This window comes from Colius striatus, chromosome 19, assembly GCF_028858725.1.
Source record: "Colius striatus isolate bColStr4 chromosome 19, bColStr4.1.hap1, whole genome shotgun sequence".
NCBI classification, from domain to species: domain Eukaryota; kingdom Metazoa; phylum Chordata; class Aves; order Coliiformes; family Coliidae; genus Colius; species Colius striatus.
In genome coordinates this window covers 10,352,834-10,365,379 of record NC_084777.1, presented here as the reverse complement: position 1 = coordinate 10,365,379, position 12,546 = coordinate 10,352,834, and the positions used below count along the sequence as shown (strand labels likewise).

The following is a 12,546-nucleotide window of genomic DNA, read 5'->3' as shown; positions in this document are numbered from 1 at the left end:
TGAGTGGTTGAAGCTGTTGCTGCTGTGGTTTGCTGGAGGTGCTTTGGCTCAGAGCTGCCTGTGAAGGGGGGGACACTGCCTGTGCCAGGCAGGGCTGGCACCATCCACACAGCTGCAATGCTCCTGGGCCCAAATGGCTCTGATTTGGGCAACTGTCAATGGCATTCTGGAGTGTGTTAAGAAGAGTGTGGGCAGCAGGGCCAGGGAGGTTGTGCTGCCCCTCTGCTCTGCCCTGCTGAGGCCTCATCTGGAGTCCTGGGGCCAGTGCTGGGCTCCCCAGCTCCAGAGGGACAGGGAAGTGCTGGAGAGAGGCCAGTGCAGGGCCAGCAAGATGCTGAGGGGACTGGAGCATCTTCCTTGTGAGGAAAGGCTGTGGGACCTGGGGCTGCTCAGCCTGGAGAAGAGAAGGCTGATGGGGGAGCTCATCAGTGCTGACAAATCCCTGAACAGTGGGTGTCAGGAGGATGGGGCCAGTCTCTGTTCTGTGGTGGCCAGTGCTAACAGGGACAAGCTGCAACACAAACAGTTCCCCTTAAACACCAGGAGCAAGTCCTTTGGTGCTGAGCTGAGCCCTGGCCCAGGCTGCCCAGGGAGGGTGTGGAGGCTCCTGCTCAGGAGGTTTCCAACCCCACCTGGACACGTTCCTGTGCCCCCTGAGCCAGGGGAACCTGCTTTAACAGGGGCTGGGCTGGAGCAGCTCTGCAGGGTCCTTCCAGCCCCATCATTCTATGATTCTATGATTATTTCTCCTGCTCTGTCCAGGAGCATCCCTGAGCCTGTGGCTTCATGGGAACAAAGGGACACATGTGCCCAAGGTCTGTGCTGGAAGAGAGCTGAGCACAGCATGTCACCATGGCAGGGGGCACCCATCAGTGTGCAGTGGCCATGGTGCAGATGACTACTGGCAAATGGCTGTGACAGTGGCTGTGCACACACACCCTGCTGTGCTCTCTGTAGCCATCAGGGCAGCTTACCTGCTTTGATCAATAAAGCATCATACCAGGAGCAGAGATGTCCAGCCAAGGCACCTGGCTTCCCAGCAGAGGAGAGGAGAGGAGAGGAGAGGAGAGGAGAGGAGAGGAGAGGAGAGGAGAGGAGAGGAGAGGAGAGGAGAGGAGAGGAGAGGAGAGGAGAGGAGAGGAGAGGAGAGGAGAGGAGAGGGAGCCCATCCACTCTCTGCATTTTTCTCCCTGTCCTTGCCCATTTGGGTAGAGCTGCTCATAAGGGATTGCAGTGCAGGGGGCAAAGCACCACTCTGCAGAGCTTTCCAACTTCAGAGCTGTCCCTTTCCCATAGGAAGCAGTTGGGGAAAAACCCCCAGCTGTGAATGTCATCAGGCAGGAATCAGTGTGTGCCTGGTGTTGCTCAGGGGCAGGACAGGGCTGCAAAGGAGGAGAGCTGCAAAAGGGAATGCAGCAGGTTCCAGGGTGATGCAGAGCTCCTCCTCAGGGCACAGCAGCCATCCACCTTCATCAGCTGCTGATAATCCCTCAGGGCACTGCCAGCAGAGCTGTCAGTAGCAGAGGGAGCAGCATCTGGCAGACACTGACATCAGTAACATGCTGGGGCTGCTGCTCGCTTGGGCCTGTGGATGTGGCTGCCACGAGCTGAGAGCCCACAGCTGGTAGGTTTTGCTTGCAGAGATGGCAAGCTGGGGGCTGGGGCAGGGTGAGGAAGGAGCACAGTGCTGTCAGCACTGCTGCTGGCCTTTAGATCAAAGGCATCTGCTCTGCTCTTGGTGCTGGACCCCGTGTGCTGGGCTGCTGCTGGGGAAGGCTCCTGCTCAGCTCCCTTTGCCACCAGGTTGGGCTGGAAGGGCTGGTGATGGGCAGGATCTGGGGGGAGCAAAGTGACATTTGTAGTCACAGGGAGGTTCCCTTCTGAGGTTCCCTTGGCTCATGTAGCTTGCTGCAGGAGCAGCGTTACAGTGAGCCCATTAGCTGGGCTTTCTGCTCCAGGACCCTTTAGATCCCCTCCATTTACACATACTGGGCACCAACCAGCAAACTCAGCCCTCACCACTGAAATCAGAGCTGTGTGTGTGCTCACAGCCTGGGCAGAGGCCACAGGGCTGGGGACAGCTTGTGCTCTGGAGCTGGGGCTGTGGCATCACACTGCTCAGGGAGCTCTGGCTGCTGGGCTCAGGTTCCATGGTGTGGGGAGGCTTTGTCCTGGGGCTGCTGACACTGCAACACTGGGTGCAAGCCTCACCTGCAGCCCAGCTCTGTGCCATGGGTGCAAGCCTCACCTGCAGCCCAGCTCTGTGCCATGGGCAAGGCTGCTGCCCTGCATGAAGCACTGGCTCCTCCTCACCCTGGGCAGGCCCCTTTGGCAGAGCCATCAATTGGGGATGACACTGATGGGATTAGTGCAGGCTGCTCACACAGGCTTGTTCCCTCCCACAAGGACATCTCCTTCCAGGGCTCTGAGGCATTTCAAGCCCAGGGTTTTTAGGGTGATGCAGACATTCACACCCCCACAGGTATCTCATCAGAGACATACAGCCATACAGCACACTGGCAGATCCTGCTCTTTGGCTTTGTACATCCACATTTGCTCCTGCTGTTACACTAGTTGTATCCACTCTTCATAGACTGAGTAAAGAAGCAGGGAGTGAGCAGAAAACCCTGCTGTGAGTGACCCTGGGCTCTGGCCAGCCCTGCAGAGCCTCTGTGGCTCAGGGGGTACAAGGAGCAGAGCTGCTCAGGGGATGCTCCTCATGAGCACTTTCCAAATGACTCCCATGAAAAATGTCTGAGGTTTCAGTGGTTCTGCCTTGTCTTTCTGGCTTTGGGTTCTTCCTCTCAGCCCTGTGCTGTGTATTGGCTGCTGCTGCCTCTAGCCATGTCCTCACTTGGTTCTTAGTGTCACTTTTGAAGCCTCGAGGTGCTCATGGTCCATGGTTTGGGTAGAGTTTCACAGAGCCACTTGGGAGTTTCTGATGTGATGGCTGTGGGCACAGTTTGTCCCATGCTAGGGAACTGAAATTGTCATGGGTTTTTCCCTTCCACTTTAGGAGAAACCTGTTTTGGAGCCATCAGTGTTTCCCTGGGTGGTGTAGGTGCTGCTTTCCCCACATCCCATGTGCCCTGGGGAAGGATGGTACCTCCACACAGGGGACACAGTACCAGGAGTGAAGCTGGCTGCATCCTCCCCAAAATCCCCCTGGAGAGGAACCTGCTCACATTCCCATGCAGTCAAAAGATGCCTTTTGTGAAGCACCTTTGAGTAAAGGTGGATTTAAGGGCAGCAAGAGTCGTTGTCACAAATGTCTCAAGGGTGGGTGTCAGGAGGATGAGGCAGCACTTCTGCCTCTGGTATCCAGTGCCAGGACAAGGGGTGATGGGCACAAGCTGCAACACAAACAGTTCCCCTGGAACACCAGGAGCAAGTCCTTTGGTGCTGAGCTGAGGGAGCCCTGGCCCAGGCTGCCCAGGGAGGGTGTGGAGGCTCCTGCTCAGGAGGTTTCCAACCCCACCTGGACACGTTCCTGTGCCCCCTGAGCCAGGGGAACCTTCCCTAGCAGAGGCTGGGGCTGGATGAGCTGCAAAGGTCCCTTCCAGCCCCCACCAGTCTGTGGTTCTCTAATAAGAGCCAGAGATATTCCTCCATGGGGCTGCCATGGTGTGGGGACAGCCCATGAGGGCAGCTCTGACAGCAGGATCTTGGAGCTCCATTAACTCCCCTCTGGGTGAGTGTGCAGTTGGAACAGATGATCCTTCACTCTCCTGCTCATCTCAGTGTCCAACAATCTGTTACCTGCAAGGCCCTTCCTGCTTTCCCCCACCCTGATTTTGGCTGAGGAGCTGCTGAGTGCAGGGCAATCCTCCTGAGCTCCTTTAGCCTCCTTTTCCCCAGTATTACCACAAGAGAAAGATGTGCATGGTGCAACCTGAGCATCCACAGCAGGAGCCTGGAAAGGCTGAATTCAGTTCTCTTGTTCCCAGGAGCTGCTTGAGCCACAGTGGCAGAGGTTTTGAACTAAGAAGCTGAGAGCTTTCAAAGGAAAATAATCCCTGAGCTCCTAGAGCTGGGGACTGAAGGGAATGGCACATCTCATGGCACTTGTGGCAGCGTGGGAGCTGGCAGCAGCAGGGGAAGGCCAGGGCAGGCTGGTGTTTCCCAGCTGAAAGTCCCAGCCATGGGCCAGCAGAAAGGGCACAGCACTCACAGAAATGCTGGAGAAGTTGTGGCCACTCTGACAAACCCACAGCTGGGGGCTGAAATTTGCTCTCCTGGCAAACAACAACAGTTCAAGTTGTCAGCAGCAACTAGGAAGAACCTGGTCAGGTTACAGAGAGAGCAGCAGAGCATTTGCAGCAGTTCTCCCCCATTTTTGGCTTCAAGAAAGCTTCTGAATCATTTAGGGATGCCTAAAGGTAGAAGGAGTCCAGGCAGTGGGTTGCAGATCCAAAAGGCTGAGGATGCTGGAGCAGGCAGGGCAATGTTTGGCTTTTTGGGGGAGTGCTGAGGCTTGTTCAATGGGGAAATGGATATTAGAGACTCCTGGTCTCAGCCTGGTTCCTCTCATAGCCATCCTGGGGCCTGGAGGCAGCTCTCTCTTCTTCCCCTTCTTGGGACAGGTGGCTTTGGCCACTTAGTCTGAGATAGGAACTGAAAGAATGAAGTGTGAGGGGCTGCAGGGAGGAGGCAGCAGAGCCCTGGACCTTCCCAGCTCAGGACAGGGAAACCCAGACTTTGAGAATGGGAAGACCAATGTGTTGAGGCCAGGGAGACACAGATGTTGAGGATGGGGAGATCCAGGTGTTGGCCACTGGCTCCTGAGCTACTGCTGCTGGCCAAGGGAGGGGGACCCACACTGCAGCGAGACCATGGGGTATTTTTGGGTGAGTCCTTGAGGTGGAAGGGCAGCACCTCCCTGATGAGATGGCATCAGCACTCCCTGCCTCTGCTGCCTCCTCCTGCAGCCCCTTGGCTGTGAGGATGGTGTGAAGGAAACTTGGTCACACCACTGTCCATGCTGGCCCAAATCAGCTTTGTGCAGCAGGAGAGAGCTCAGGGCAGGGCCACAGAGATGCTGGAGTAGAGCATCTCCCTTGTGATGGAAGGCTGAGGGAGCTGGGGCTCTGCAGCTTGGAGAAGAGGAGCCTGAGGGGTGAACTCAGTCATGTTACAGACACATCAAGGGTGGGTGTGAGGAGGCTGGAGCCAGGCTGTGCTCAGGGATGGCCAATGACAGGACAAGGGGCAACAGGCACAAGCTGCAACAGAAGAGGTTCCAAAGCAGCACAAGGCAGAATTTGTTCCCTGTTGAGGTGAGGGAGCCCTGGCAGGGGCTGCCCAGATGGGCTGTGGAGGCTCCTTCTCTGGAGACATCCCAACCCAGCTGGATGAGTCCCTGTGTGCCCTGCTCTGGGTGGTGCTGCTCTGGCAGGGGGGCTGCACTGGATGAGCTTTGCAGCTCCCTTCCAGCCCTTGAGATACTGTGACTCTGTGAGGCACAGGCAGCTGTGGCTTTGAGCTCCTCTGCCTGCTGCCCAGCTGCTGGTGTGGTCTCTGCACCCTCCCTTTGCAGAGTAGGTGCCTGTTGGGGTTTAAACACCTCCAGGGTATTTGCTGGGGGTGACAGCAGCTTTTTGCAGCCTGTCATCTGCACACAGCTCCCTGGTGACAGCCAGCAGTGGGTTACAATCGTTAGCAGCAAGTTGGCTGTCCCAGGAGTGGCTTGAGGGGTCTGTTGTCATCAGCTGGGACCAGCACAAGATGCAGCCTCTGTCTGCTCTGTGGGGGCTTCTTCCCAGTGGGTGTGGAGCTGGATGGGCTGATTCCCAGGGCTGCTGCTCTTTTGGAAGCTGAAGTTGACCTAATTGACACTTTGGCTTTGTTAACTTGCTGGTTGCCATTGGGCTTGTGAGGAAGCTTGGATCTTAACTGGGGACACAGTGATGGTTTCTGTGTAACTTGTTGCTCAGGGCTGGTCCTGAACAATCACCCCTGTCCCAGCCCTGCAGGGTCTGTGTGGGTGAGAAATGCTTCCCACAGGGAGGATTTTTCTCTGCTTTGGTCTTTTGTACCCCTTTGGCTTGGACAGGCTCTGCAAAGGGAAAGTCATATGGAAGAGAGAAGCAGCTGTGGCAGGGAGGCTCATCACAGGGTCCCCTGCTCATGAAAGAACCTTGGAGGGTTTTTCCCTTGGGCTACTCCTGGCTTTTCCCTTTGAAAGGGCAGAGCTTGCTCAAGCCTTTCCCAGCTGCAGAGAAAAGCTACCATAAAACAGCCCCAGAGTCTTCAACCACCAAAAGACAGGAGCAGTTGTGGTTTTGCAGTGGCCACAGGCAGGCTGAGCTCAGGCAATCCACAACCAGAGCCCTTCTGCAGTTTGTGTGGTGCTGGAGCTGCCAGACAGAGCTGCTGCTTTGCTCTGTCACTCTGCTGAGCTGGGGGAAGATCTCTGCAGGGCTGAACCCTCCAGCAGCTCCCAGGGGGACGGTGAAGCCTTTTGGGTGAGGATGATGCTACTGTGCTGGAGCTGAGCCACTCACCCTCTGGTTTCCTCCAGACCTGCTGGTGCTGCTGGCTGCTGGAGGTGGCATTGGATGGTCCATCCCACTGCTGGCCCACAGTTTGCTGCTGGTGGGGGAACTCAGTGCTGCAGGGATCAGGACCAGGACTGAAGGCTGTGAGAGTGATGGGTGAGCTACCACCATCACCCTGAGGTGGGGATGATGCTGTCCCACCCCACCAGAGCACTAGTAGGGCTGTACAGATTAGTGCCAGCCTTATGGTTGGGCTGTTGGGAATGGAAAGGCTCCCCAGGGTGTCCAGTGAGAGATGTGGGGTGCCTCTGCCCTCATCCTTCTTTATCTTCTCTTGTGGCCAGATGCTGGAGACGGATGCTGAGAAGCCGGGGCAGATGCACTCAGAGGACAGGAAAGCAGCTGAAGCTCCTCCAGGTGCAGAGGCACCAGCTCCAGGTGAGCCCTGGGAGGCTTTGGGAGCCACAAAGGATCCTGTCCTGACAGAAAAGCAGCTGGTGGCCACTGAGAGAGGAGAAGAGCAACCCAGCACCCTGCCAGCCTTCATCATCCCCGAGCTGCGCCTCGACAGCACCTTCAGCCAGAGCGCGGCAGCCGCGGCGGGCACCAGCACGGACGGCGAGGACGAGGACGAGGAGGAAGATGAGGATGAGGAGGAGGAGGAGGAGGAGGAGGACAGTGATGAGAACTACTTGGAGAGGAACGAGGTGAAGCGCAGCAGCATGATCGAGACGTCGGGCTGTCAGCCCGTGTACACGCTGGGCGTGCAGAGCTCCCTGCGGCGCCGCACACACAGCGAGGGCAGCCTGCTGCAGGAGGCCAGGGGCCACTGCTTCACCTCTGACACCACCCTGCACTGCTCAGACAGCCAGGGCAACAAGGGCCACTGGGCCCTGCCCTCCCCCAAGACCCTCAAGAAGGAGCTGGTCAGAAACGGCGGCTCCGTGCACCAGCTGACGCTGCTGTTCGCAGGCCACAGGAAGGTAGGTGAGGCAGCGGCTCCTGCTGGGCTCTGCTGATGGGGGAGCTCCTGGGGTGAAGGTCAGAGAGTCAGAGAACTGTTTGGTTGAGTATTAACCCTTCCCCTCACCCTGCCCAGCCCAGCACTGACCCACAGCCTCAGCACCTCAGCTCCACGGCTTTGGGATCCCTCCAGGGCTGGGCACTGCCCCAGCTCCCTGGGCAGCCTGGCACAGGGCTGACACCCTCTGAGGGAAACAGTTCTGCCTCAGCTCCAGCCTCAACCTCCCCTGGGGCATCTTCAGCCCTTTTCCTCTTGTCTCATCCCTGTCTTCTGCAGGTACAGCACAGCAAGACCTTCCCAGCTGTGTGTGGCAGTTTGCACAAGCAGCTTGGAATCAGAGACTCATTTGGGTTGGAAAAGACCTTTAAGATCATTAAATCCCAGCCCAGCACTGACCCACAGCCCTCAGCACCTCAGCTCCACGGCTTTGGGATCCCTCCAGGGCTGGGCACTGCCCCAGCTCCCTGGGCAGCCTGGCACAGGGCTGACACCCCTCTCAGGGAAACAGTTCTGCCTCAGCTCCAGCCTCAACCTCCCCTGGGGCAACTTGAGACCATTTCATAGAATCCCAGCATGGTGGGGGCTGGAAGGGCCCTGCAGAGCTGCTCCAGCCCCAGCCCCTGCTCAAGCAGGTTCCCCTGGCTCAGGGGGCACAGGAACGTGTCCAGGTGGGGTTGGAAACCTCCTGAGAAAGAGCCTCCACACCCTCCCTGGGCAGCCTGGGCCAGGGCTCCCTCACCTCAGCACCAAAGGACTTGCTCCTTAAGTGGAACTATTTGTGTTGCAGCTTGTGCCCATCACCCCTTGTCCTGGCACTGGCCACTATAGCCCATCCTCCTGCCACGCAGAAAGGTGGAGCAGAGGAGACCCTGCAGCTGCAGCTCTGCTTGGGGCTCAGCCACACTCTGCAGCCCAGGGGTCTGGGGTTCTCCCAGTGCCCCCAGAGCAGAATCTGTCTCTCTACTTTTACCTTGACTGTTGTCATAGAATCACAGGCTGGCAGAGCCCTTCCAGCCCATGGAGTGCAGCCTGTGTCCCAGCCCATCACCCACCAGCCCACTGCCCTCAGTGCATCACCCACCCAGCTCTGAAACCCCTCCAGGGACGGTGCCTCCAGTCGGTGACTTCCAATGCCTGACAGCCCTGGCAGCAAAGCAATTCAGGCTGTGCCTTTTGACTACTCCAATGAAACCTGCTGAGGTTTCTGAGGCAGGACAGCGATGCCCAGCTCCCTGCAGAGCCCCAGCGATACCCACCCCGGCAGAGCCGCAGCATCCTGGGTGGTTTTCTTCCCCCCTCCCCTCAGGGAACATCTTGTTGGCCCTTTGAACACCATCCCGCCCAGGCTGCCTCCCTGCTGCCCTCCCTCCCTCCGCAGGGCCGGGGGAGCCGGTGGTTCGAGCAGCCGCCGCGGCGCTCGGCGGAGCCCGAGCGGACAATGGCAGGAAAGGCGCAGGGGATCGGCCCCGGCCAGCGCCGCATTGTTCAGCGCCCAGCAGCTCCGGAAAGCCGCCAGCAGAATGGAAGGAAGCGTCCAAAGGCTCGAGCCCCGAGGCTGCGGGGGCTGTGCTGTGAGTTCCCACGGGCAGCCCTCCTGGGAAGCAGCGGCCGAGGGGCCGGGCTGGCTGCAGGGCTGGCTGGGAGCAGCTGCTGCTCTCACTCGCTAAAGGATGCATTCACAAAACCTCTGAGCTATGGGGCTGCCACTCTCACCATGGGATGCATTCCCAAAGCCCCTGAGCTATGGGGCTGCCACTCTCACCATGGGATGCATTCCCAAAGCCCCTGAGCTATGGGGCTGCCACTCTCACTAAGGGATGCATTCCCAAAGCCTCTGAGCTATGGGGCTGCCACTCTCACCATGGGATGCATTCCCAAAGCCCCTGAGCTATGGGGCTGCCACTCTCACTAAGGGATGCACTCCCAAAGCCTCTGAGCTATGGGGCTGCCACTCTCACTAAGGGATGCACTCCCAAAGCCTCTGAGCTATGGGGCTGCCACTCTCACTAAGGGATGCACTCCCAAAGCCTCTGAGCTATGTGGCTGCCACTCTCACTAAGGGATGCACTCACAAAGCCTCTGAGCTATGGGGCTGCCACTCTCACTAAGGGATGCATTCCCAAAGCCTCTGAGCTGTGGGGCTGCCACTCTCACTAAGGGATGCATTCCCAAAGCCTCTGAGCTATGTGGCTGCCACTCTCACTAAGGGATGCATTCCCAAAGCCTCTGAGCTATGGGGCTGCCACTCTCACTATGGGATGCACTCCCAAAGCCTCTGAGCTATGGGGCTGCCACTCTCACCATGGGATGCATTCCCAAAGCCTCTGAGCTATGGGGCTGCCACTCTCACTAAGGGATGCACTCCCAAAGCCCCTGAGCTATGGGGCTGCCACTCTCACCATGGGATGCACTCCCAAAGCCCCTGAGCTATGGGGCTGCCACTCTCACTAAGGGATGCATTCCCAAAGCCTGAGCTATGGGGCTGCCACTCTCACTAAGGGATGCATTCCCAAAGCCTGAGCTATGGGGCTGCCACTCTCACTAAGGGATGCATTCCCAAAGCCTCTGAGCTATGTGGCTGCCACTCTCACTAAGGGATGCACTCACAAAGCCTCTGAGCTATGGGGCTGCCACTCTCACTAAGGGATGCATTCCCAAAGCCTCTGAGCTGTGGGGCTGCCACTCTCACTAAGGGATGCATTCCCAAAGCCTCTGAGCTATGTGGCTGCCACTCTCACTAAGGGATGCATTCCCAAAGCCTCTGAGCTATGGGGCTGCCACTCTCACTATGGGATGCATTCCCAAAGCCTGAGCTATGGGGCTGCCACTCTCACTAAGGGATGCACTCCCAAAGCCTCTGAGCTATGGGGCTGCCACTCTCACTAAGGGATGCATTCCCAAAGCCTTTGAGCTGTGGGGCTGCCACTCTCACTCACTAAGGGATGCACTCACAAAGCCTCTGAGCTATGGGGCTGCCACTCTCACTAAGGGATGCATTCCCAAAGCCTGAGCTATGGGGCTGCCACTCTCACTAAGGGATGCACTCCCAAAGCCCCTGAGCTATGGGGCTGCCACTCTCACTAAGGGATGCATTCCCAAAGCCTCTGAGCTATGGGGCTGCCACTCTCACTATGGGATGCATTCCCAAAGCCTGAGCTATGGGGCTGCCACTCTCACTAAGGGATGCACTCCCAAAGCCCCTGAGCTATGGGGCTGCCACTCTCACTAAGGGATGCATTCCCAAAGCCTCTGAGCTATGGGGCTGCCACTCTCACTATGGGATGCACTCCCAAAGCCTGAGCTATGGGGCTGCCACTCTCACTAAAGGATGCACTCCCAAAGCCTCTGAGCTATGGGGCTGCCACTCTCACTAAGGGATGCATTCCCAAAGCCTCTGAGCTATGGGGCTGCCACTCTCACTAAGGGATGCATTCCCAAAGCCTCTGAGCTATGGGGCTGCCACTCTCACTATGGGATGCATTCCCAAAGCCTCTGAGCTATGGGGCTGCCACTCTCACTAAGGGATGCACTCCCAAAGCCTCTGAGCTATGGGGCTGCCACTCTCACTCACTATGGGATGCACTCCCAAAGCCTGAGCTATGGGGCTGCCACTCTCACTAAAGGATGCACTCCCAAAGCCTCTGAGCTATGGGGCTGCCACTCTCACTATGGGATGCATTCCCAAAGCCTCTGAGCTATGGGGCTGCCACTCTCACTAAGGGATGCATTCCCAAAGCCCCTGAGCTATGGGGCTGCCACTCTCACTAAGGGATGCATTCCCAAAGCCTCTGAGCTATGGGGCTGCCACTCTCACTCACTAAGGGATGCATTGCCACAGCCCCTGAGCTATGGGGCTGCCAGAGGTGCCAACACCAAGCCCCAGGCTGTACTGGTGCATCCTAAGGTTGCTGAGGCTGCCCCAGGGCAATGGTCAGAGCACCCTGTGAGTGCTCTTTGCACTTTAGGACAAGAGGAAATGTGCTCAGGTTGCCCCAGGGATGGTTGAGGTTGGAGCTGAGGCAGAACTGTTTCCCTGAGAGGGGTGTCAGCCCTGTGCCAGGCTGCCCAGGGAGCTGGGGCAGTGCCCAGCCCTGGAGGGATCCCAAAGCGTGGAGCTGAGGTGCTGAGGCCGTGGGTCAGTGCTGGGCTGGGCAGGGTGAGGGCAGGGCTGGCACTGCAGCAGCTTCAAGGGCTTTGCCAACCCAAATGACTCTCTGATTCTTTGTCACAGTGGCTCTGGGCTGGGTGAGTGTGGAGACCACAGGGATGGTGGCAGGGCTGGCTGCTGGCACTCAGAGTGGCACTGTGGGCAGTGGCACCAGGTGATGATGCAGATGCTGTTTTTCTGTTCCCCCCCCAAGCTGAGCGGAGCTGACCCTGAATGCAGCTGTGACGAAGGGGACGAGACCTCCCGCAAGAAACGGAGCAGGAACCTGTAAGTGTCACATCGTGGTGGCATCAGTGTGCCTGGGCTGGTGCCATCAGAGTATGCCAGGGCTGGTGCCATCAGTGTGCCAGAGCTGGTGGCATCAGAGTATGCCAGGGCTGGTGCCATCAGTGTGTGCCAGGGCTGATGCCATCAGTGTGCCAGAGCTGGTGGCATCAGTGTGCCAGGGCTGGTGGATTCAGAGTATGCCAGGGCTGGTGCCATCAGAGTATGCCAGGGCTGGTGGCACCAGAGTGTGCCAGGGCTGGTGGCATCAGTGTGCCAAAGCTGGTGGCACCAGAGTGTGCCAGGGCTGGTGGCATCAGTGTGCCAAAGCTGGTGGCATCAGTGTGCCAAAGCTGGTGGCATCAGAGTGTGCCAGGGCTGATACCATCAGTGTGCCAAAGCTGGTGGCATCAGAGTGTGCCAGGGCTGATACCATCAGTGTGCCAAAGCTGGTGGCACCAGAGTGTGCCAGGGCTGCTGGCTGTGGCTGAACACCTCGTCTGAACCCCGTTGCTCCCGGCAGCCCGGTGGGTTCCCCCACCCTGAGCTGTTCTGGGAAGAAAGCAGCAGAGATGCTGAGCTGAGGTGTCGCT

The 12,546-nt window shown here is 58.1% G+C and overlaps 1 protein-coding gene across 5 annotated transcripts in view; it reads left to right on the top strand.

Annotated features, from left to right (window-relative positions):
* RGS3 (regulator of G protein signaling 3) overlaps nt 1-12,546 on the top strand; it is a 77,132-nt gene that overhangs the window by 58,309 nt on the left and 6,277 nt on the right. For 4 of the 5 annotated variants that reach the window (XM_062011354.1, XM_062011348.1, XM_062011350.1 and 1 more), the window contains 2 exons: nt 6,842-7,480; nt 11,883-11,956. In XM_062011354.1, coding sequence (XP_061867338.1) covers nt 6,842-7,480; nt 11,883-11,956 — 713 coding nt within the window. Of the gene's footprint in view, nt 1-6,841; nt 7,481-11,882; nt 11,957-12,546 lie in introns of those variants that run through there. The other variant, XM_062011352.1, reaches the window with a different exon arrangement.